Source organism: Anarhichas minor, unplaced genomic scaffold, assembly GCF_050575085.1.
Source record: "Anarhichas minor isolate MPS153535 unplaced genomic scaffold, ASM5057508v1 ptg000022l, whole genome shotgun sequence".
NCBI lineage: Eukaryota > Metazoa > Chordata > Actinopteri > Perciformes > Anarhichadidae > Anarhichas > Anarhichas minor.
In genome coordinates this window covers 2,710,613-2,736,561 of record NW_027466468.1, presented here as the reverse complement: position 1 = coordinate 2,736,561, position 25,949 = coordinate 2,710,613, and the positions used below count along the sequence as shown (strand labels likewise).

Sequence of the window (25,949 nt, the reverse complement as noted above, 5' to 3'; positions counted from 1 at the left end):
TTGATTCTTTTATTTTTAATTAGGTTAAACTGACTTCAACTAGAGTTTTAATTCTGGGCAGAAAAAGACTATTACTGCATTGCTTTCACCACAGCTCCGACAGTTTATTGATATGCTACATCCAGTTGGTATTTTTGGTATGGTAAATCATTTTGTGTTGTACTTTCCACAACATGCTGCAGTATTTTGAGTAATTTATATCCTTATAGGCTACATTTAGTCAGAGCCTTTCCAAATAAAAGCTTTATTTACCAATAAGCATAGAACAGAGCTCTCACTCTGCACCTTTTTATAGATATCATTGACATCTCCAGTGACCTAGATGTACCAGCCATAATTTACCCATGGACAGATGTGACAGATGTTACAACAACTGGATGTTTTGTACACTGCACACATGTAAGGACCCTAAAATCTAGATTTTTGTGAGCTATCTATATATTGCGCCTTTTTCTCCCTCGCTACTCACAACTTTGGCTGCCACGGTGTCATCTTGCTATCTGTAGCTGAGCCCTAAAGCAGCTATTTAACAGACACACTCAACATGGCCCAGGTTTACAGCACAGAGTGGTTCATCTTGTCAAACATGAACGATCTTTGCAGCAGGTCCCCTCTCATTCAGCCTCTGGGTCTGTGAGATAAATGCAACGCGCACCTTTCCACTGACATCACATCATACTACCGTCCTGCCAGCAGACTGTCCAATCAGCGGCCGAGGGGCGGCCCGGAGCCGGCGCGGCTGTCCAATGGGCGGATAGCGTGAGCTCTGCTCACCGGCACGTCGCTTCTGATTGGAGGGTTGAGCTGTGAGGGAGGCGGGACGTGAAACCACCGAATCCGAAGTAGTGCGCGTTTCTCATTATCATAAAATATTCAGCAGCATCCCTCCGACCGTCTGGGAGCAACTTATCATGAGTTACAAGGGTAACCTTTTGTTTTGGGGAGGCTGACTTGGTTTTTTGGAGCACCAGAGAAACAATATGAAGAGTAATTATTAATTGCGTGGTAATTTTCTGTCAGCATAAAAAGAAAACCGGTTTCTCAGTACTAGTGCTTTCAACATCTTATAATTATTTTTAAATCCAGAAAGATGTGGACCTTCCTGGGAATAGCCAGCTTCACATACCTTTACAAAAAATCCAACACAGTCTTGAGTTACGCTCACAAAGAGCTTCTAATGGCCGCAGCCTTATTTCTGACAGTCGGCCTGCTGCTATCGTATGTCAGGTACTTTCATATGCAGAAGCTCACAGTCTCTCAGATGTTACATTTGCCTCTGAGCCTCTTGTCCTTTTTACCTGTTATCAACAATTTAATCCCCCAAACTTCAACACAGAGGAGCGAGAAGGCGGAGAACAGCTGTACACAGGTAAGAAAACTCGTTTGGCTACATGTTATGTATATATACTGTGAACAAAGGAAGACAAAGACAGATACAAAAGGGGACTAAGGATCGTTTTTTTTCTTCATTTAACTGAAGTAATTTATGTTAAATTTGTGATCTTAATCCCTGGAAAAAAAACCTCATGACTTCATATTCTCAAATTTCATTCTAGCATTTCTGAAGTAAAGTGCTTTAAAGTTTATATATATTTGTATATCTAAAGACCACAACTGAAATGAGAGAGACGTAGCAGGTTATTGGATGAAGTATAACAAATTTTAATTTTCCAATGTTTGCCTCACAGTACAGTTCAGTTTGGACTTTACCCTGTATGTAACGAGACTCTCCACTCGGTTGTTTCCAGAGCCGGAGAACAAGGAAAAGAGTAGATACAGAGTCCTCCGCCTCACCCAATGCCTCAGCCAGGGGCCTCGCGGTGGCCCCGGAGCCAGACGTGGTGATAGTTGGGGCAGGGGTCCTGGGCTCTGCCCTGGCGGCCGTCCTAGCCCAGGACGGGAGGAGGGTGACGGTGGTGGAGAGGGATATGAAGGAGCCTGACAGGATAGTGGGGGAGCTGCTGCAGCCTGGAGGATTCAGGGCACTAAAAGAGCTGGGACTGGAAGGTCAGTGATGGGGGCTGCTTCATGTGTGTGTGTGTGTGTGTGTGTATATATATATATATTAGTGCTGGGCAAGTTAACGCGTTAATTTCGCGTTAACGCATTCATTAATTAACGCCGACAATTATTTTATCGTGCGTTAACGCATTTTTAAAATGTATTATTATTATTTTTTTTTATTGAAAGACAAGAGACAATACATATACATAACAACAAGAGGATGACAAGAACAGTGAGATAAAAGCCAGCAAACATCCTATAGTCAGTAATGTTAGTGCACCTATATGCTGAAATTCATGGTAAACACATTTAAACGGCACAGATCGGGATTGAGCTAAGGACTTTGAAAGTTAGCAGAAACATTAACGTGAGACAACATCCGGTTTCTTCAGACGAACATCCGGTTTTCAGAATAAGATGCCAACAAAGTATGAATTATATTCACATTAAGTATAAAACATGCTACCTGCATCTCGTGAACCAAATGTTATTGCCCTTTTGTTCATATAGCAGTACTTTTAAAATAAAAGTGCGCAATACACTACTTTTGAATTCATTATTGAACTTTGCCATAACAATGCGATTAATCGCAAAAAATCCATGCGATTAATTGCGATTAAATATTTTAATCGTTGCCCAGCACTAATATATATGTATGTGTATGTCAGTGGTGGGCCGTGCATTTTATACCTGGGCCTTCACTGCTGTCCTGCAGCTGAAACACAGCTACGGTTATTATTTGTTTTGTGTAAAAATGAAGCCAACACCTGTAGATAGAGTGCGTCTCCTCTCTGCTCTGACTGCAGCGCGAGGATTCTGTAAGAGTACTCGCCTGTGTGTGCTTTGGGGCGGCGGAGGAGCTCACGGCAGCACCCGCTGCTCGTTCACGACAGTGCAACAGAAAACTCTCCAACAACACCAGAAAAAGTCGCTAGATTTGTCGCTAGTAGCTTTTGACAAAAAAAGTCGCCATGAGGGTTTGGAAAGTCGCCAGATTTAGCGAGAAAGTCGCCAAGTTGGCAACACTGGCACCGGCTAAATATGTCCCCAGAGCAATATTGGACGTAACAATGGTTCCTATCACATATAAAACCAAACAAAAATCCATCTTCATAAATTGTACAAATAATAATATATAAACAAGCATATTAAAGCTACTGCAGATGTAAAAACAAACGCATTTAACTTACCAGAGCTGCTATTCACTATTTAAAGACAGAGTGCATCCTCCTTTCTTTGTTAATAAAGAGTTTAATCTCACGGTTGGTAATCACGTATGGCTAGGCCAGCTAGCAGGCTCTGGCACATCAAAGAATATGCCCAACATGTCAAACTAAAGATCTGATTGGTTGATGACTATGACAATCAACAATATCGTCCCCATTCACTTAAACTGCAAAGGGATTCACTTGTGAGTCTGCAGGCCTTAAACAACAAGCTGTTAATAATAATAATAATTCCTACAGTTTCAATAGAGACCTCGCGGCCCGACGTTGTCGGTGCTCGGGCCTAATTAAAGTGTTCAAGTTAAAGCAAATGACACTACTGTTCTGTTAACTTTCATTTAAGTCCAAATACACTCAGCAGGACACTGCAGGGAGTTGAACACCATCCCAGTAAACTGACAGTCTGTTATGTTACAAACACTGAAGCGCATTCACACAAATTAATTTTCTTAATGATCTAAACAAGCTTATATTTATGATTGTATCGGAGGTACACTCAAAACATTTGAGGCTTAAGACCTGGCAACATGATCTTGCTACGCTGCTGGTCGACGCAGGAAATATCATCTAACTCATGCACGCAGTGTATGATGGTCGCAGAAATGCATGGCCGCGTCAACCAGAGAGATGCCAGTACCCTCGACGTGCGTGAAGTTGCGAGGGCCCGATCAATGCTGCTCGCAGCTTTAATTTAAATATTGGTATCCAATACCGGATCTGCATGTCGTCACCGATAGCTGATTCAGCTATTTGAGTCAGTTTTGGACTGATATCAGAAATATGTTTCGGTATCGATGCATCTGAATAAATAAATAATATTAACGATAATTAATACTATACAAGCGTTGGCGCTCTGTGCAGCAGCGTGGGCGGGGCTTCAGGTCTCTTCAGACAGTTGATGATGTCGTCAGCGGGTCTTTACAGCCCTCTGCTCACTTCTGCTGCTGGATGCTGGATATATTAACCTTTCTAATGCATTTCCTTGCCATAAAACCTTGAATTGCAGTTTGAAAGGTGCTGTGACATTAAATGAACCTTCTTGCCTTAAGTTCTCAAGCCACTTTATACTCGTACTAAACCAGCAAAATGTTGCAGAAAGTAATGTTCAGGTGTTTTTAATTTAATTATTCTCTTTAGATGACACTTTATAGACACTATATTTGGGCCAACATGTCAAATCAGTTGAGCCAACTTACTCTATATTTTCAGGCTGTTGGGTGCAAATGAGAACTCATCAAAATGTATTTTTACACATTAAAATATTAAACATGACCGTAGTACAACTTAGAATTTTCAACAACGATTTACAAGCGTGACATAATTAAAACACACATTCAATTAAATTTTTTTTTTTATTATTTATTTTTGTTTTGTAAAGATTTGCCTCAGAGGTAGTACAATCTGTACACATACGACATCCTCTGTCCCAGAACCCTCGCATCGAAACAGGAAAAACTCCCCCAAAAACCCCTTTAACGGGGAGAAAAGAGGAAGAAACCTGTGGGAAAGCAACAGAGGAGGGATCCCTCTCCCAGGATGGACAGAAGTGCAATGATGTCGTGTGTACAGAATGAACCTATTTACTGCAAGGGCACTTCTACTTTTGGTACTTTAAGTATAGATCGTGCTGATTTTACCATACTTGACTTAGGTTTTGAATGCAGGACTTTCACTCGTCGTGGATTGTTTCATCAGTATGGTTTTAGTACTTTTACTGCAGTGAAGGATCTGAATACTTTTTCATCCACTAATTACTTGTAAGTGAGTTTGGCAAACAGTTTATATACAAAGAGCGGTTAGGGTTAGGGGCTCCAGATCCTTGACCGGATAAAGGATCTGGAGCCAGGGTTAAGAACCACTGTTTCTATATTAACTGTTTGCCAAACTCACTTACAAGTAATTAGTGGAGGAAAAATTATTCAGATCCTTCACTACAGTCATAGTACTAATACCATACTGATGAAACTATCCACGGCGAGTATATGTCCTGCATTCGAAACCTTAGTCAATTATGTTATAATCAGCTAGATGTACTTAAAGTACCAAAAGTAGAAGCACCCGTGCAGTAAAATGTACCCCGTCAGTGTTTTACTGTCTGATGTTTTGACAGTAGGGAGCCGGGCATTAGAAGAGTTTGAACCATTTTTTCTTCTTCTTCTTCTGCTTGTTGGTGATCTGGCTCTTAAGATCTTTTTCGGTGGCCTGAAGATCTTCGATGGCCTGAAGGAGGGAAGACTTCTCCTGCTGCCAAAGAAAACGCTCGGTCTCTAACAGATCTTCTGTGTTTTTCCGGGCTGCTTTGATCCTGTTTATCTCCGTTCTCTGCTCCTCCAGCTGGGCTTGGGATGCCTGGTTTCTTTTGACCATCTGCGTAGCTTCCTCCTCCAATGTTTGAAGAGTAGCTATGTTCTTCAGCTGGTCATGATTGAGGTCCCTGCAGGTTTTTTCCAGGTGTGCCGTGAGGGATGACTGTTCCTGGAAACGGAGATGCTCAGCTTCTAACAGATCTTCAGTCTTTTTCAGAACTGCCAAGATCTTGTTGGCCTCTGCTCTCTGTTCTTCCAGCTGGCCTTCATGGGCTGCCTGGAATCTCTCAAGTGTCTGCTTAGCCTCCTTCTCCATTCTTCCAAAATCAGCTATGGTCTTCAGCTGGGCATGATATAGTTCAGAGGCTTTTTTATTCTGGTCTATGAAGGAAGACTTCTCCTCTTGCCATTGTAGATCTCTATTCTTCAGCTCCTGCTCAGCCTTGATAAAGGCTGCTTTGAGCTTACTGCTGACATCTAACTGTTCATCAACTGTAGCCTGACAGAGATTCTTAAATATCTCCATCTCCTCCTTGGTGGTAGTTTGAACGTGACGCTCAGTCTCCAGCAGGTCCTGTGTTTCTTTCAGAGCTGCTGCGATCCTGTTCGTCTCCGCTCTCTGTTTGTCTGTCTGGGCTTGATAGGAAACCTTGGCTTGAGAGAGAGCCTTGGCTTGAGATAAAGCCTTGGCTTGATGGAGAGACTTCTCCTCTTGCCATTGCAGATGACCATTTTTCAGCTCCTGCTTGGTCTTCTCAAGATCCTCTTTGAGCTTACTGCTGACATCTAACTGTTCATCAACTGTAGCCTGACAGAGATTCTTAAATATCTCCATCTCCTCCTTGGTGGTAGTTTGAACGTGACGCTCAGTCTCCAGCAGGTCCTGTGTTTCTTTCAGAGCTGCTGCGATCCTGTTCGTCTCCGCTCTCTGTTTGTCTATCTGGGCTTGATAGGAAGCCTTGGCTTGAGAGAGAGCCTTGGCTTGAGATAAAGCCTTGGCTTGATGGAGAGACTTCTCCTCTTGCCATTGCAGATGACCATTTTTCAGCTCCTGCTTGGTCTTCTCAAGATCCTCTTTGAGCTTACTGCTGACATCTAACTGTTCATCAACTGTAGCCTGACAGAGGTTCTTAAATACCTCCATCTCCTCCTCGGTGGTAGTTTTAGGCTGAACGCGACGCTCAGTCTCCAGCAGCTCCTGTGTTTCTTTCAGAGCTGCTGCGATCCTGTTTGTCTCCACTCTCTGTTCGTCCATCCGGGCTTTATAGAAAGTCTTGGCTTGACAGAAAGCCTTGGCGTGATAGAGAGACTTCTCCTTTTGCCATTGTAGTTGACCATTTTTCAGCTCCTGCTTGGCCTTATCAAGATCTTCCTTGAGCTGAAATACCTCCATCTCCTCCTTGGTGGTAGTATCAGGCTGAACGTGATGCTCAGGCTCCAGCTTCTTCTGATACTCCTTCACCATCTGTCTTTGCTTTCTTATTCTTTCCATTGCAATTGTCAAATGTGTATCTTAACCAATTTGATGTGTGCTGTGAAAGATTGTTTGAGAGTTTTCAATGAAATTGTCAAGTGTGTGCTCTGTGCTCTGTGTCTTAATCAATGTGATGTCTATTCTCAAATGTGTGAGGGAATGTACAGGGTTATATAGTCTTAACATCAAAGGCACAGAATCCATGGAATCCTCGACATTAAAGGCAGAGAATCTGTGATGTCATAAAGAGACCATTCTATCCATGGAGTCCTCCATGGCATTGTTACTATGGATACCAGATTTAATGTTTATCTTTGAATTTATGAATGTAATGATTTCTGATGATCCTTACAATATGGCAAAGAAATGAAACTATATGAAGCCATATAAATATATATAAATCAAAAATATAAATCCTCTTAAAATACTGATATAAATGATTGTGTAATGTTTTATGTAGTGGGGCAGATAGTAGATTAATCGTGCAAATTATGATACAAGCATGAAATTTGGTGGTTGTTCTCCAGAGGTATCTGGTCAAACCTGCCTGATTGGCCATTCAAAAATCCAAGATGGCGGCTATTTTTCAAGATGGCCACCAATTGGGCCTCCCGAAACTTTGTTTTCTTAATAAAACTTTGTATTTCCCCGATTTTAATGATCTTGGTGTCTATTTGTAGGTAATAAAAGATGCTTTAATAATTACCCACAACTATAACACTAGAATAATGAATGTGCTGATGTAATTGGACATTTAGTGGAAAAATTAACGAATATTAATTAATAATTCAACTCTTTTATGAAAATCATTTCCTTCAACTATGTTCAAATTGAACATTACAAGAATATAATATCAAACTGGACAAAACAAACTGTATGGCACTGGACACTTGATTCATCTAACAATAATACATTTGATATTAAAGATACATGTGTAACTTATAGCACATTCCCAGACTAGTCTAGTCAGCATGGACGGTAAAAAAGTTGTAACTCTTTCAATAAATGAAACAACTGTACTTCACATTTTAAACACTGTAAAAGATGCTACATTTTCATATAAGATCTACAATATTACTCTAAACACAAAATCAAAGCAGCTAAATTCACATGTACAACATTATAAGACTAGTTGCTAGGATACATCAGCACCGTTGGAAAGTAGTTGAGATTCTTTATCGAGATTATAACTATACATAACATTTTATCGTTTTTCAGTTATTTAAATGCAATTTTACTTACAATTGCTGAGGACTTGGCCTCAAACTAATATGTAGCACCAAATGTATGTGCATTAATGTCAATGTCACTGTTCAGGGGGTATCATTTCGTTCTGAATGTCTGCAGTAACTCCGCACAATGGTACGGTCATCGGGCACATTCATCTTCCAACTGCTACTGCTCACATATGCAGCTGCAGAGTGCTGTACATGGAAGTCCCAACTGAAAGCACTTGCACCTCCCATGGCAACTTTTCTTACAGGAACACTTGGCCAGTTCCTGTCAACTGGCTGCGATGGGGGGTAACGTCGACCAGCATACCTGCCATTTCTCTCCTTTCTGTGTCCACCCCCAATCAGTAGGACTGCCGATATCTGGCCTGGAGATAGTTGTCTGGCCCCAGATGATCCCAGCCTGATAAGCAGCACGCTTTGCATGTTCTCTCAGGGCTGCCTGAGTTGGTGGAATCGAGTTGTAGGGCCTTTGTTTGCGGCCAAAGAGATCCAGTCTTGCTTCATCCACACCAGTAACTGCGCTTGATCTATCGTACATGAGGACAACAAATCTCTCTAACTGTTTCAGGTCCAGGTCACTAATTGATGTTGGATGCTTGCTGAGATTGGTGAAGGTTTCAGAAACTTCATCACAAATGTTCCAAGTCTGCCATGCTGTCTTCTTCCCTTTCCCATGAAATGCAGACACAATGTCACAGCCTGTGAATGCATGAAAGTACGGTAATCCACTGGCTTTGTCAGTCCTAATTGTAGCTATTACTTCATGGACTGGAATCCATCGAACACTGGCTCGTTGGCCAAACACAATCCACATACTCTCAAGACCAATGGCCTGTGAGGATGGCAGTATAGATATCGCTATGACAAGGATATCAGTGTCATTAGCCTTGATGATGAGGGACTTGATGCCTTCCATTGCTGCATCCCTGGCATGTACAAATATTCGGGTGTCTGCTTCCTCATGAGAGCATGGGGACATAGCATCCAAGCATTTCCTTGTTTTGCTAATGACATCTTCTCCTTTTGGACTTGTGACGAAGCATGTCCTGTCTGATCATTGCAGCAGCTTTTGCCAGATGAATTGCGTTACCATACTTGGATGCTTACCTTACTTACCTTCTGTGGAATCTTGCTTCTAGCACCATCATCACTACTTGATGTGATGAAACATGAAGCCCCCCCGTGTTCCGGTTCAGTTCACGCGGTCATTCGTTAACGTTAAACCCGAACACCGGCGGATCTGGTTGCAGGTTGTTTGTTTGAACTCAAGGTAGAATGAAAGGCCCAGATACTGATGCGATGATGAGGTCAAAGAGCTTCAGGAAGAGGAGGCTGTTTGTGTAGCGCAGCTTGACGCAGGGCTGAGATGTGAGTGGAGCTGGGCCTGGATAAAGGTGGAGGTCTAAACAGATGTGAGTACAGCTTCCTGCTGTCACAGTATTTTAAATACATTGATAAGGCAGGGTATGCTAAATGCAGCCTCTGCTCCAAGGAGATAAAGTACAGCAACAAGGGCTCACATGCCCTCTCATCACACTGCCAGACACTGTTCACTGTGATGACCACAGCCAGTGTACTAACAGTCCCAACAGTCCCACGTGCAGTTAAATCACAGCTATTATTTTACTCTTGATAAGCTATTTTAGCCAGAGTAGATTATCATTTTCATTTAAATAATTGAACTGGATTAAATGCATATTAATTGCAAATAGAAGATAGGCCACAATTCTAACAGCTGTACAGTAACAGTAGAAGTTAATATGAAGCCATACAGTGACAGGGTTCAATGAAAATTAAATCTGCAAGCAGCGATGTACGGGCCCTCGCACCTTCCCGCGTCTCGGGGGTACTGGCGGGACGCCGGCAGAAGCGGCCATATATATCTCTGATCATCAGACAGCGTGCCCACAAGTTAGACTTATTTTAAATGCTTGGACTGTGTGACGCTGGAAATTATGTAGTGCAAATATTCCACCAGTTCCTGTATCCACTATGTGGCGCTAGAGAACACGCGCAAACATGCATTATGTTGCTCTACATCGAGTATAGGCCACATCATGTAAATGTCATGTAAATAGGATTCAGTTTGTCACATAACGCTGTCTTCCTGTTGCCAGTAGGTGGCGCTATGACTTTGAGTGAAAATTGGCTTGTAGACATCCTCAGGCCATGACTGTTATCAAGTATGGCACGTTTGGGATCAGCTTGTTGTTTAATGGCGAATCACCTACAATGGCCGCCACGTCACGGCTACGCCATTCCATCAAACGTAAAGCTTTGAGTAACTTTTAATTGCAACGGTCTTTAGATTATACTGACCAAATTTGAAAGGATCTGACAAAGTCCCTAGGAGGAGTTCGTTAAAGTATAGCGACTAGAAATCATGGCAAAATTCACACAAAAATCAAAATGGCAGACTTCCCGTTAATTTTAGAACATGGTCCCTAGACGCCTTTTTTTAAGTCTTCATGTGATACATGTGCCTACCAAATTTCACACATGTAGGTCAAACGTAGCGCTGGGGCTGCGTTTTTGAAAATTTGTAGGGATCGCTAGCAAGCAATTATGTCATGCTCGAGCATTAGACCCATAAAATATCAAATTTTCATTCGAGAGAATAAGAAGAATAATAATACTTCCTACAGTTTCAATAGGGACCTCGCGGCCCGACGTTGTCGGTGCTCGGCCCTAATTATTAGAAGTCACGGTTTTCAATAAAGGTACCAAATATGTAGTGATGAACTTGTGAAAATGTGTATTACATGAAGTAAAATAAATCTAGAATAATACCGTTTGATGGAATGGTACAGCCGTGAACACGATGGAGACACAGGTTTAAATCACTCAGTCAAGATATCTCATCCGTGTTCCATTTCAACTGCATGCGCTGATTCACACATGCCGAGTGTAAACAGCAGCAGAGTGAGTGAACAATGACTGTGCGTTGTGAAACTAACCCGTTGCTTGTGTGTGTGTGTGTGTGTGTGTGTGTGTGTGTGTGTGTGTGTGTGTGTGTGTGTGTGTGTGTGTGTGTGTTTGCCTTCAGGTTCAGTGGAGGGTCTGGATGCCCATGTGGTGAGCGGCTATGTGATCCACGACATGGAGAGCAGCACAGAGGTGGAGATCCCCTACCCGCAGGGGGAGGACAGAACCAAGTGTGGACGCGCTTTCCATCATGGTCGATTCATCATGGGCCTGAGGAGAACCGCCCTGGCCCAGCCAAAGTGAGTAGAGTCACCCACACACACACACACACACACACACACACACACAAACAGAGTCCATATGCCAACTGACAGCTGGCTAATTGGATGGCATTGTTTTTGACAGCACTGAGGGTTGGAGGGAACAGGAGTATCATTTTAAAATCTGTTGTTCACATGTTGCCTATTTATTCTGCCCTGTAAAGCCAAACTGCACGACTGGTTTGTTCAAAAAGAGCTCTCATGTTCTATTACAAAGTCTATTACAAAATTACAAAGTTATAGTATTTCAGAGGACTTTACACAAATATCAGTAGTTGGTTAAATGTAATACTATGTTTGAAGAAAAGAGAATGATGGTTTACTAAAACGGCCTCGACAGCTCTTTTTTTTCAATCAAAATTCTGCATTTTGACCATATTTGGAATAGGCATTAATCTCGCTCCAGGAGCTTTGTCCTGTCATGCTGCCCATGCTGCTCTGACATGTGGAGGCGACATCTCTAACTGCCTAATTGCGCCCCCCAGTGTCACAATCGTAGAAGGCATCGTGACCAGTTTGCAGGAAGAGGACGGCTGTGTAACCGGAGTGCAGTACAAGGATAAAGAAACTGGAGACATCAAGGTGAGACGAGGAAGCTCTGCTGCACATGTAGAACCTTGTGTTCAACTTTCCAACCCCCCCACCCCCCCACCCCTCCCCTAATGGAAAGAAACACTCCGTTTAATGCAAAAGGCTGTAGATGACTGTGTGAATCTGTGTCCTGTAGGAAATCCATGCTGCGCTGACTGTCGTGGCTGACGGCTGTTTCTCTAAATTCAGAAAGAGTCTGGTCTCTGGGAAAGCTCACACCTCGTCTCACTTTGTTGGATGCCTCATGAAGGTAAATACCACACAGTGCCGATGCTATCGTCCCACTGCACTGTAGCCTTTAAATTGTTAAATACTGCCTGGTCCCAGCTTCTCAAACGTGAATAATTCTTCTCATTTTTTTTCTCTTATAATGAATATTTTCACCACATTTGATATTTTATATACAAAATTAATTATCAATTAATTTAGAGAATAAAGAGCAGATGAATCAATAATGAAAATAATCATGAGTTGCAACCCTTAAATGTTCAAATCTTTGATACTTTTGACAGTAAATACTTACTACATGCCATTCAAAATGTAATATGTGATTGATTTGGGAAATCACTACTGTGTGTAAACCGAACAAATGAACCTTCAGTCATTTGAAGCGCTGCCTCGAGAGAAATAAAAAGTCTCCAAGTATCGATTGAAACGAGAGGTTTTTCAATCCAGTCGATCACAGCGGCTCACTGCGCTTCTCCCGCAGGACTGTCCCCAGTTTAAAGCCAACCATGCTGAGCTGGTGCTGGCCAACCCGAGCCCGGTGCTCATCTACCAGATCTCCTCCTCAGACACCAGAGTGCTCGTGGACATCAGAGGGGAGATGCCTCGCAACCTCTCAGAGTACATGGCCGAGAAGATATACCCTCAGCTGCCAGGTAGAAGACACATGAGATACATTTTGAAAATGTCCCTGAGGTTTTATTCTTATGTTATTATTTCGAAGGAAAAATGACCTTTGGCCTGTGCGTGATGAATGATAAAAGCTTGCAATAATGGCAGTGATGCCAGACATCCTGGTAGGTAGGAACATATCCAGACTGCTGCCTGGGCTGGTGTGTGTGTGTGTGTGTGTGTGTGTGTGTGTGTGTGTGTGTGTGTGTGTGTGTGTGTGTGTGTGTGTGTGTGCGCGGCCAGGAGAGCTACTGCTGAAGGATTTGACATTCACGCTGTGCTCTGCTATTCAGCTGAAATATCAAAGCCTCTATATCAAAGCATCAGCTCTGGTAACCTTGACAGAGGTCCAGCGGAGTCAGACACACTGATGCATTAATAAACGTACATTCAGACACCAAAAGAAAAGGCTTTTTCTTGTGCATGTGCCCAGCGTGCACCTTTGGGTTTTCATCCGCAGAGCCTTCTGAGTGATCGGCAGCATGCACTCTCTCTTCCTCTCTCTCCCTCAGAGCATTTAAAGGAGCCTTTCATGGGGGCACTACAGAACGATCGACTCAGGTCCATGCCTGCCAGCTTCCTCCCTCCCTCCCCTGTCAACAAGCCAGGTACTGTTGTTAGAGATGGCCGGGGGGGATCGATTGAACTGATTTCAGCTTGTGAACAGTACGATGCATGTCTTGGAAAGTAGTGCACCACTTTGGTCATTACTGTATGATGACACTAATTAAAGTGCTATTTTGTAATTAGTCTGCGTTTTTAACAATGCTGTAAATGCATGCTTTCCTTTTTATTTTCTAAAGTAAGTAGTACTATGTTTTATGGATACATTAAAAAATACATGTTTGTTTTTGTACCTGATAAAGCAATAGTTACATTTAACAGAATAGTCTTTTTGCTAAATACTCTTATTAGCTTTCCTGCTGAGAGTCAGATGGGAAGATCAATACAATTGATGTAAATATGAAGCTATGGCCAGCAGCCGTTTAGCTTAGCATAGCATAAAAAATGGAAACGGCTAACTTGGATCCGTCCAAAGGTATTTTATTTGTTTAAACCTACAAACCCAAAGTGTAAAAAGGACAAGTTGTAGTTTTTATACTTTTTTTATCGGATTAAACAAATAAAATAGCCTTGGACAGATACAGTTTAGCTGTTTCCATTTGTTATGCTAAGCTAATCTAAACGGCTGTTGGCTATAATTAAAGTAACTAAAGTAGGCTACAATGTGTTAATTAGTGAGCTTTAGATGTGCGAGTAGAGACAGGCTAGCTGTTCCTCCCTTGTTTCCAGTCTTTGTGCTATGCTAAGCTAAGCCATGCTATGAAGCAGCCAGTTAGCTTAGCATAGCACAAGGACTGGAAACAAGGGAGAAACAGCTAGCCTGTCTCTGTCCAAAGACAACAAATGCAGCCTACCAGCACTTCTGAAGCTTGTTGTCACTGGGAGGTTACCAGACAACCAGTGCCCAGCACACAACCCTCTGTTAAACCGCCATAGAAGGTATGATGTGGTAATTATTGAGCTTTTGAGGCAGATTTTGTTCCCCTCGATAGAGCCAGGCTAGCTGGTTCTCCCTGATTCTAATCCTCCTGCTAAGCTTACTAGCCGTTGACAGTAGTTTCACATGTATGAGTGGTATTGATCTCCTGATTTAACTCTCGACAAGGAAGTGAACTGCTCCTTTAAATTACACAGATTGTATGTGTGAATTGAAGTAGTAACACAAGTGAGCTTTGTGGGTGTAATGAGCGACGGCACTCTTAAACACACACAAATAAAAGCACAGAGAAACACTAGAAGTCATCCTCCAGACATCATCTTGCTCACTGAGTTTGGCACTAATTGGAGGATTTTATTACTACAAGTGCTCCGGGGGGGAAAAAAAGCTGATAACAACTGGTGATACATTTTGTATGAGAGACAAACAGCAGTGTGTCGGTTGCAGGCGTGCTTCTCCTGGGTGATGCTTACAACATGAGGCACCCTCTGACGGGAGGAGGGATGAGTGTTGCTCTCAATGACGTGCGCATCTGGAGGAGTCTGCTCGAAAACATCCCGGATCTATACGACGACCGGGCTATGCTGCAGGTGAACACAGCGACTAGACATAAGCTTTTTTATGCTGACAACCCAATAACCGTAAAAGCATTCACATTAAAACTGTTATTAAAAACACTCTACTGTATGAAAACAATAAGGCCCGTGTAAGTGTATGACAGCAAGTAGAAGCTATATTTGGAGTCTCTACTACATCCCATTGGCATTGTCCTGTTATTCCCTCTGCTATGGGTGAGCGACTGCAATATTACACTGATTTATTTTTTTCCTTCTTCTCAATAGGCAAAGAAAAAATTCCACTGGGAACGCAAGTCATCACATTCTTTCGTGGTGAATGTGTTGGCCCAAGCCCTGTATGAGCTGTTTGCAGCCACAGACCGTGAGTCTCTGCATCATTAAAAGCAATGACAGTGGACTAGAAATGATTATTATTTTGCCATTTAAAAAGTAAAAATCTGCAATTATTTTAAACAGCACTTAATGGTCATTTTAATTCTCATCATTTGCCTGTGCCTTGTGTTAACCAGATTCTCTTCAAGAGCTGAGAAAAGCCTGCTTCCAGTACTTCAAGCTTGGTGGAGAATGCATTAATGGGCCTATTGGACTCCTCTCAGTGTAAGCAATAAATAATGTCCTCCACAATAAAAGGATAGACAGAATCTTTCTAACATGGCATGATGGAATGCAGTCTTGGGTTAAGGGAATAGTTTGCGATTTTGGGAAATAAGCTTTTTGCTTTGCTTACTTGCTGAGAGTTAGATGAGAAGATTGATACCGCACTCGTACGTCTGTATCTTTAATGTAAAACTAGAGACGGCTAGCTTAGCCTAGCATTAGAAATGGAAATGTGACTAGCTCGGCTACGTCCAAAATCCACCTACCAGCACACCAGACGCTCACACGTTATTTCTCTTCCATTTGCAACCTCCTATTGACGTCAAGACTCCAAGCATGCTATGCTAAAGCTAAAGCTAGCATGAAGCTAAAGCTCACTATTTGTGCTGTATCTCGTTTGTTAACTGTGTTAAAATGACACGTGTACAATTTCTTAGCTAGGATCAGTGAGCTCGTGTTGGTGCTAAGCTAAGCTAGTCGGTCGCTGGCTGGCTACATATTCATCGTACAGACATGAGTGGTGTCGATCTTGTATTTCCCAAAATGTCAAAACTATTCCTTTAAATACAAGATTAAATACAAAAGACCTAATGACATTGTGATCTTCACCAGGTTGACCCCCAAACCCATGACCCTTATTGGACACTTCTTTGCCGTGGCACTGTACGCGATCTACGTCAGCTTCAAGTCAGAGTCTTGGTGCACCAAACCTCGAGCTTTATTCAAGAGTGGAGCCATCCTGTACCGAGCCTGCACGGTCATGTTTCCACTCATCTACTCTGAGCTCAAGTACCTGGTGTACTGAAGAGCTTTACACCTGGACACAGAAGGACCAAACTCAGTGTGTGGTTTTCACAGTCACGACGTCATTGGAAGCACAACAGACCTTCCAAATGTTGGTATTTTTCATGTTCCCTTTCTGCTGAAAAAAGCACCGTTGCCGTACTAAACCATTTGACTGTTTTCCACAATGTGCCCTTGCCTTACTGAAGGTGGCATCGTCTTAATGTCCTACTTAATGCCTTGTTTTAATTTGGACATATTATTCAACAATGCCTTGGTGTAGCCCCTTTTTTCTTGAACATTTAATACTGTGGAATTGCTCCTGCCCAACAGAACTGCGATGTGGAACATGGCATCTGATTATTATAATAATGATTGAGCAATAGAGACATTTTTCTGCTGAATATTGTCCTGCTGAGCTAATTTTGGCTGTATTTAGTACGGGAATCCTCATGTAATGATGTATATTGTATTACAAGAATGCATCATTTGTTAATTTAATGCACTGATGATGGGATGGTATGAAACAGAAAGCTGTCTGAATTATTCTCTCATGTTGTATTTCATACAGAAATCCAGTATATTTTCAGCCTGGTTTTGTTGAGGAAAATATCTGCTTCACTTTCTCTGTTCAAATCACACACATTCTTACAGTAATGATCACTTCCTGCCTTCCTGATACCGTTGCTCTTTTCATATATCATAAGGGACATGTCTTGGTTTCCATACTCAGTCTAAAACATGCTGACTGTGCAGCTGACAAAAACAAGAAATCATCCCAGAACTCAGGAATGATCCGTGCACTATTTTAGTCCTGCTGGGTGTCATTAAACACCTGACGCAGCATGCCTGGGGGAAGTTTGGGTTTGACGGGGACCTGAGGCAGAAGCAGCTCATATGAGGACCAAGTCAGCGGATGAAGCTCAGGCGGTGTTTGTCCTGAGCTGACACAGACGAGGAAGTCCTCGCATGTAATTCACCACTGTTGTGTTTACCTGCGTCTGCATTTGACTTGATGGGTCATTAAATAAATCCTACATGACAGACAAGAATTATCTCTGTTTTTATTACAGCAGCTATTATTGACAGAATATCTGACAATAGGCTATTATATACCAGTTATTAGTAACGTGAACTAAGTGTAACCCTGCAGGACAAACACTAACAAAAGCGACCGTTAGATGGCGCTCACTCACAGATAGAGGATTTCTGTTTGAATGGAGGCTCTGCCTTGGATTCGGATTAAGTTCCTCTGCCGTGCTTTAGCATTGAAATTCAGGAGAAACATACTGGAACATGAGGAACTGTTGAGATTGCAAGAGTTTTCAGAATTACTTTGGTATTAGGCTTTTGCTGCAGCTTTTAATATCTAAATTGGTTTCAATTAAAGCACAGTAGGATCAGTGATGCTGAAGAGACACCCCCCCCCCCCCCCCCCCTCCATCTATAACACTATAAATGTAACAGCAGGCCAGAGATCAGAGCAGGGTGAATACATATATAATCCAAGGCCTTAAAAAGTACTCGCTTGGTAAAATGAAAATCTAAAAAAAAAAGGATTTAATCTGAAAAGAGACATTCATTTGCTATTGTTTTCATTAAAATCACATTTTAAAAACATTTTAGACGCTGTAGCTATAACATGTTGATCGAGTTTTCCATGAAGTGTTCATTCAAACAAAGACCCACGTTGAGTGGCACCGTGTACTTTTATGTGGAAAAAAATCAGGCTTCTTTCAAGGTCACTGAAGTAACGTGTGATCTTCCTCAGATACACAAACCTACAAGGACTTTCAATGACCACAGGGCCATGTTTATGTTTGTTGTTTAACTGGACTTTCTATATATATATATATATACATACACATATATATATATACACATATATATCCTGGTTTTGACAGTTGGCATAAAGAGATTCAGACGTTAGGTTATTTCTCTGACTCCTGCGTCTAAACATCAAACAATGCTCAGTTACAAAGTAGCTGAGCTCCATTCTAACGCCTTCCTAAACCCACCGGACTGCAGGACGTGTGGAACCTGGAGGTTGCCACTGGAATAAATAAAAAACGTTTCGGTGAGTGATTACAATCAATTAATAAACGGATCAATTTCAAAATGCTATTACAAGTTAATGAGGTAAATTAGCTTTAAAATTGTGCAGTATAAAAGCAAAAAAAACAAAACGCTGTAAAAGTGTGTGTGTGTGGGGGTACGACATGCAGCAAAGGTCCCTCGGCCTGACGTCGACGTGTTTATACGGCATGTGCTGCAACCACTCGGCTACATTTTAAAATGTGCTTTTTGCTTATTTACTTACATATCCCACAATCTGTTTGTTTCCTGCTTAAACATTTAGAGTTTACAGTCGCGTGTCATTGTTGCTTTAGTTTAAAGAGAGCTGTCAAGTTAAATAATTCAAACATGTGTAAGCAGTGGATCACTTAAGAATGTACTATCCAACCTACAGAGCAGCAGCTGCAGTTTGATTGTCCAGACGAACAGCTTAATAACTCATTGGAACATAAATGTATTGATCTTTTTCATTTGTATTACTGTTGACTTTTATTTTCATTTGGTTCAATTTAGCACTGCTAAATAGGTAAAAAATAAAAACATCCCAGGTTACAACAATTAATTCAGCTTTATTGTTATTTATACATCACTGATACATTGTATTCTGGTGAAATAATTGGAAGAATTATCCATATTATTCTTTGTGACTCTCCACAAGGACACAAATACTGGTGTGGAAGACCAGAAAGGGGGGAGAAAGCTCCTTGTGGAGGGGAGTGAAGTACTGTACACGCGTCCCTTCAGCCATCACCTGCCTGTCAGAGGTGGAATACCTACCTGTACCGGTGGAGACTCACCTGACAGCCGCACGAGGAGAGAAACGTGCCCCGCTGCCATGTTTCACCACCTTCAACCCCCCTTCCCCCTTTCCTACCAGAGTAACCCTCCCTTTAGACACATGGAGCGTTAGGACTCACCCTTATTGATATTGGTAGCAGCAAGCTTTCTACTAACAGTTAACATCTTTAGGATCTAAACAAAAAAGTACTGTACAGCTACTGCTAAGAGAATATAATAACCTGGCCTTGACGCTTTCACACCAGATTAAAGTGCTAGAAGCAACCCACCAATCCACACTTTATTATATATATATATATATATATATATATATATATATATATATATATATATATATATATATATATATATATATATATATATATATATATATATATATATATATATCATCGTGTATTTATATATATTGGAACAAATCTACTATTTGAACATTAATTTACAGGGTAATATACATTATATTGTAACAGCTGAAATATCAGCACAAATAGATCACTGTCACACTTAACAGCAAAATATATGATTATATATATCCATAATATAATCATATATATCAATATATAATTGTCATATATGCATGTAAAACAGTTAACCACGTCTCGGGCTTTCCGACTGACACCCAGAAAAGCGATCGTGTATCGAGACGTAAAAGCTTTACAAGTTACTCTCTCGAAAGAGCGACAGGTGGCGGCAAAAGTGCCGCGGCCCGCGGGTAGTTGAGGTCACAGGACAGTTATTTGCATATTCCACAAATCTATTGCAACACGTTACTGTCTACAAACAGTACAGCCGGCGTCCTGCGAGAGGAGCCGGTGTTAGCTGGACTCACATGTACACCCACTGAACAGAACGGTACGACGATGGGTGATCTGATTATAGCTATGTGCTTTCAGATGGTGTGCTATGACGGTGAACGACAGGATGACTACAATACACAATACTCTATAGTTGAGCCTCAGAAGACAACCCCCCCCGCAAACGGTGCTGTAAAAAGACTGACGTCCCCCCCCTACCCGCCAAATATCCTCTCCTCTCTGAGTCAAGTGTTATCGTATCCTGCTGCTGATGGGATTCGTGTATCGCTGTTTTACCTCAAATCACAACGTAAATGTGACACTCAACCATCACCGTCAAGAGTGATGGAATGTGTTCGGCTTTTGTCTCGCTTCTTTCCCTCTAACTGGGTCTCTCCCCGCCGAGGCCGACGGCACCGTGAGTAACAACCTACTGAATGAACAAAGTTCTAGGGGGTCTGAGAGGGTGCTGGGGACTCCTTGAGGTTCTGTGAAGTTCAGATGCACTATCCGGGCCAGTGGGGCGGTTCTCCTTTCATCGCAGCAGTCCCAAACTTCAGCCGCCATCATCTTCACCACCTCTCAGGTGAGAGGAGTCCCTTCCTCGTCAAGGCCCGACGGCCCATTTCATACCGATACAACCTCATCCCACAATCCCGCCACCATCCTCTCCGCTGCTTTACACACACTCCGCCTACTCTGCAAAGACGCTGCACAAGGCTTTAACAAGATACACACAAAGGTAATTTTTCACAAAGAAAAAAAGCTCCGTAATAACTGCAGTAGTAACGCACAACAAGCATCCGATAGCTGGCTTCCGGCCCGGGGCGCCCTGGTGATGTGCAGTTAGGTTTGGGGCGTTGCCATTGTTCTAAAGGAGGAGGACCCCTCGGTTTGCCCTTTGCAGGACTTGTTTTTTTTTTTTTCCTGTGGTGCACTGTCCTGTTATTCAAAAGCCCAGATCTCTATGTCCTGAACATAGAAATCCTCCTTTTTGGAGAGCATGGGGTTCCCAAATGTTTTACAGGAGTGACTCCTGCCGTGGTAGAGGTCTCCGTCCAGCCACAGGCCAAACTCACCGCTAGAGGGAAAGAGAACAAACTCAGCAAACTCTTTCTCCAGGCGGCTACGTTCTCTGACGCAGTTAACACAACTCATCAGCCTCTTCAATAGAATCATTCCATTTAGCTGCCCTCCTTTGAACGACACCATCATTGGATTCAACTCAAACAAATGTTGCTAGAACTGGTTTCTTGGGCTCACCTTCCTCCACCAAACGCTAAGGAGTCCATGTCTCCCTTCATGAAGAACATGTTGTCCCCTGTCCATTTGTACACCTGTGGCAGACACAATAGAGCACATATTACAAGATATTGCGTGACATGTTAAATGCTGACATGAAGTTTTCACTCCTGCTTGTGTGACTTTGGTGTTTGACAGGGTTAGTTCAGATTCATCAAAGTCACACAGACAAAGCGAGCGATTGAGGCAGCGCTGGACCAGGAACTCCAGTGAAAGTGTTGTTTTTATCAATGGAGTCTCGTGGCTTTGAAGAGAGCAGATGGATTCAATGGCCCTTTAATGAGGACATTCAAGCTATTATGTGTAGAACTGCTATGGGAGTTTATCATTTTTTCTAATTATTCTTGTGGAACAAGTTCTTGTTTGTAGAGAAATGAGACAATCCTAGTGAAGAGTGGTGCAGTTTATGTGTTGCCTTCAGCCAATTCATCTCAATAACCCTGGCTTGAATCCATTAAGTGTGAATGTGATTAACAAGAGAACATAATCAAGAATGCAAGTCACAGAACACTAAACGCCACCGAGCAGTGAGGCTTTAGAGCACTGCATCATGTAGAAAGATGTGTAAACAGATATTCATCACAGCCGTTATGAGGACCAGAGTGAGTCTGTGTCACATGCATCGACAACAGCATGTGACCCACAAGCAAGTTCACAGAATGCATGTTGTACGATGCTTTGCACTAGACTTCAAGTGGCACTATAGACTATATAGGTTACTGCATCACCGAAACACACAGGCTCGCTGGAGGCCAACTGTCTGTCACACATGATGCACGCATTTACACGCTGACACACACGGAGAGAGAGCATTAGTCGCCTCTCCACCTTCACTCCTCGGTCACACAAATAGCTGCTAGAAGGTTCCTTCTCTGGTGGCAGCTTGTGTTGGAGTAGAAACCCTGCTGGCTCGAGGCCCGGTCAGCATGTGCATTAAAACGGTGGTGGGAGGGCTGACGACAACACAAGCTGTTGAACTTTCCTCAAATCTGCCGCACACACACACACACACACACACACACACACCCAACAATGGCAACGGTCAAAGCTTCGAAGCTATTTGGGTTTGCCTTAAAACAAAAGTCAGTCGTGTACCTGGAACTCTGGATTGAAGCTGAAGAGGAAGGTCTCTCCTGTGCCATAGAAGCCGTCGCTGACTTTAAAGGGCTCAGACGCCAACGCACCAAACACCTGGAGAAGGAAAACAACTCCGTCATCAATAGCTGAACTATTAGAAAGTGATGAGCGCTTTACGTCGCTTCCAATATACCACGGTGCACTACTTACATTCTGTTGAATTGGCAGCTTACCTGGCCGTCGCTGTCCTTAATAACCATGAGCACTGGGGTGTCCTGGCCCTGCATGGCTCTGTACAGACTCTTAATGCTCATGCCATGCTTTGATGTGCCAAAAGCCAGCGTCCATGGGTACCCAATGGTCCGAGGTGGGAGGTTCCTGGCAAGCTGTGGGGGGGGGGGGGGGGGATGAAGGAGGAAAGAAGCAGAGAAAGGAAATGAAACACATAAAGGCCACAGCCACCAATGCTCAATTACATCCGCGGTGAACTTTGAACACGGTCTGGTGTTTAAAGAAGAGTAACAGCGCTCCAAACACACAGAGCGTCTCAGGAGGAAGAGAGGTCCGGCACTCCCCGAGAGGCTGCCCTGCTGACAGCCTGAAGGATTAACAGTGGCGGTGGTGCATGGGGGAGATAAAGCCGACAAAGGCGCCGGAGGAGCCGTGCAGTTTATGCTTCATTTTAACAGGCAGATAAAACAGACACGGACTAAAACATGGAATTAAAAGTGACAACTTTTTTACAGTATGCTGCACCATTTCCTCTGTATGGAACAAGGGCCGTTAAACGTTCTGCTCGCTCTCCAATAATTCACGGGTCCCTCTGCTCTTTTTATTCTTGTTGGTTCAGCACAAGCAGTCGCGTAATCAGCAGTTGGAAATGAAGCCACGAGGAGATGAGCCCCGACTCGGCTCACCTCTGCTCCGCTGCGAGCCGCCTTGAGCTCTGAGCTCCGCCCTCGGGGTGATTAGAGGAAGCTGCACATTGGCAACTTATCTGCCAACTGGGACTCATTTGGAGCTGTGTGGGCGTGTCCGTGCGTGTACTCACCCGCGATGCCTGCAGAGCGTACACCACACCTCAAACAACATAAAAGGTTTGTGACTCAGAAATGTCAGTTTCACGTATTTCTCACAGGTGCTGTGTGTCATCTTTACATAAGCCACTCAATATCCATTTTACATGATTCAATATAGAATAAAATCAAAGTTTTCTTCTGCTGTAATCCTAAATCATACAGAACACGTCACCTCTAACCGCACAGACTTTACGGTAGCCGGCTTATACCGGCTTTTTGCCCTGATGTGAGGTTGTTTGGCGGATGGAATTCTCAACGGCTGAAAAAACCGTAAGGAATTATGTCTATTCAATACATAGAAGTATTAATAACAAATCAAACAGCCTAATTGAATGCAGTGCCGACAGCACTGTGTGGATATGGCAGGTCGGAATTTGACACGGCCTCCGAAAAGGTATCGGGGAATTCAGGGGAAGTCTATCCCGACTGGGCAGAGCTGGGAGGGGGAGGGGGGGAGGGGGGTCGACACATGTCCTGTGTCCGGTGCACGTGAGCGGAGAGCAGAGTATCACTCTGCATTCACCCTTCTCTGCATAAATCACTCACTGCTCGCTCCACAACATAAACAAGCTGCATTGTATTTGAATTAGGGCTGTATCGAACGTCATCCTATTTTACATTTGAAGCTTCTATTGAGGTTTTCCAATGAAGACATGTCTGTTCGTGAACTCAACACCCTAAAATTGTTCTATGTGGCTGGAATTCAGGAATATTAACGGCCACATTAGCCGTGAAAACACTGACCACAGCTTATTGGTTTCTGTCTGATGTAAGGAGTACACCTACAGTACCTGCTGATGGTTCTGTCCATACATATTATTCCTGCTTAATGTATTCCTCCTCCCACCTAACAGCTGTAGGGCTGACGATGTATAATGGTTATTACAGCAGTGAACACATGCATTCCTGAAAGGGAGCTCCAGGAATGGAGGAGGTGAAGTCAAATGACCAACGAGTCCTCTGAGTTCGCATTCAAGCCAACCCCATGACCCACAGACCATATTATACTACATACAGTTTATCCATTTCACGGATAAGTCGAATATACTTATTCAATTAAAAACATTTTTCTTATTACAAATCTAATGGAGAGACCAAAAATAAAAGCATTAGCCTCTCTCAATATCTTCTAACTATCTTATAAGTGGCCAGAGCTCCGAGCCCATTGGTTCGTACTGAAAGTGTAACTCTTTAAAAACAGATAAGTCATTTATTGAGGACGGCAGCAGATTAACACACATTTGTTGAACAGAGAGTATTTACGTACATTTACACTGCACACACTTGTTAGCAGGATCGATTAATTGCTACTTTTTGTCTTTCGGGTGAGTTGTTGGCCATAAGAAAAGTCAAAAAGATTGCCTGCCTTCTCCTTTACATTGTCATTAGCATTCAGATGCACATAGTGACATGGATGTTCGTGTTGCATCAGTCTGTACCTTCTCTATCTGGTCGGCCTCCAGGAGATCACTGGACTCTCTGAGGTTGGGCTTGAACGTTTCTGGCTCCAGCTCCGTCTTGATGGATGTGCCCTGCTTGGAGTTCACCTCTTCCTTGGTGGTGATCTACAGGCACAAACACATGTTAGACGTGCACACACACACTCACAGGGAGAGGCTTAACATTCAGCTTCCATACGGCACCGACACTGGACGGGTTCAATTATAGCTATCTGTCATAAATCTACAATGACTACTCCTACATAGAGAGACTATCTAAAGCAGTAACCATAAAACTCTACAAGGTTTTACTAGACAGCTCTAAGATGAAGGCTGGGACGACATGAACAAACTCTCCTTTAACCAAAGCAACAAAAGCTCCCATTTTAAATTAACAATGTTCCTGCCAGAATTATAAACGCCGTGTTTGCTGGCGACACACTGATAAACCAGCGCCGTTTGATGACGACAGCAGAATATCTTGCTGCCAGACGACTAGGATTGGTTTGGCAGCACTAGGGGAGCGGGCAGAGACACTGTCTGGGAGAGGAGAATGCAAAGTCAACGGGAAATCAACCCAATGAATAATTTGCACTCCACTGTTCGACATTTTCTCTGACCAACAGACTGTTTGGGTTATTTATCTTTCTCCATAACAGAGGCTGATTGTAGAGCGCTTCCCCACTGGTGGCTGGGACGCTCATGTTTCAGTCCTCATTGAAGTCGGGCCTACTTGCATTGTCCTCAGAAGATATCACTCAGCCCGTCAAGGGAGTCTTACTTCCATCCCCCTCCCACCAACACACCATTGCTTTGTCCTCAACTATTCTATACAGTCTGGTCATTTGTGTATAAAAGACAATACCCATTTCTGTGGGGCTAATATAAAATCTACACCTTGATCATATCTGATCTAGTGGGCTGACGCACTAAAAACAGTGACAGCGAGT

At 42.9% G+C, this 25,949-nt stretch overlaps 2 protein-coding genes across 7 annotated transcripts in view; one reads left to right on the top strand and one right to left on the bottom strand.

The window, feature by feature from the left end:
* Positions 1-544: 544 nt before the first annotated feature.
* sqlea (squalene epoxidase a) lies at positions 545-17,469 on the top strand. The gene is made up of 11 exons (XM_076096447.1): positions 545-553; positions 1,749-2,007; positions 11,292-11,469; positions 11,976-12,072; positions 12,218-12,331; positions 12,791-12,962; positions 13,491-13,586; positions 14,927-15,069; positions 15,322-15,418; positions 15,567-15,654; positions 16,267-17,469. The coding sequence occupies exons 1-11, from the start codon at positions 545-547 to the stop codon at positions 16,457-16,459; spliced, it is 1,446 nt and encodes a 481-aa protein (XP_075952562.1). The 3' UTR covers positions 16,460-17,469.
* Positions 17,470-19,062: 1,593 nt separating this feature from the next.
* Positions 19,063-25,949, bottom strand: part of oxr1a (oxidation resistance 1a) — a 58,948-nt gene continuing 52,061 nt past the window's right edge. For all 6 annotated transcript variants that reach the window (XM_076096507.1, XM_076096506.1, XM_076096504.1 and 3 more), the window contains 5 exons: positions 25,000-25,125; positions 22,715-22,867; positions 22,500-22,595; positions 21,366-21,439; positions 19,063-21,183 (listed from right to left, as the gene is read on the bottom strand). In XM_076096507.1, the coding sequence (XP_075952622.1) occupies positions 21,048-21,183; positions 21,366-21,439; positions 22,500-22,595; positions 22,715-22,867; positions 25,000-25,125 (585 nt within the window). In that variant the 3' untranslated portion in view covers positions 19,063-21,047. The remainder of the gene's footprint in view (positions 21,184-21,365; positions 21,440-22,499; positions 22,596-22,714; positions 22,868-24,999; positions 25,126-25,949) is intronic.

Bases quoted from the DNA above. Each gene is read 5' to 3' on its own strand.
- sqlea (XM_076096447.1), top strand. The intron at 15,070-15,321 runs GTGAACACAGCG...TCTTCTCAATAG, and splicing joins ACGACCGGGCTATGCTGCAG to GCAAAGAAAAAATTCCACTG. The intron at 15,419-15,566 runs GTGAGTCTCTGC...TGTGTTAACCAG, and splicing joins GCTGTTTGCAGCCACAGACC to ATTCTCTTCAAGAGCTGAGA.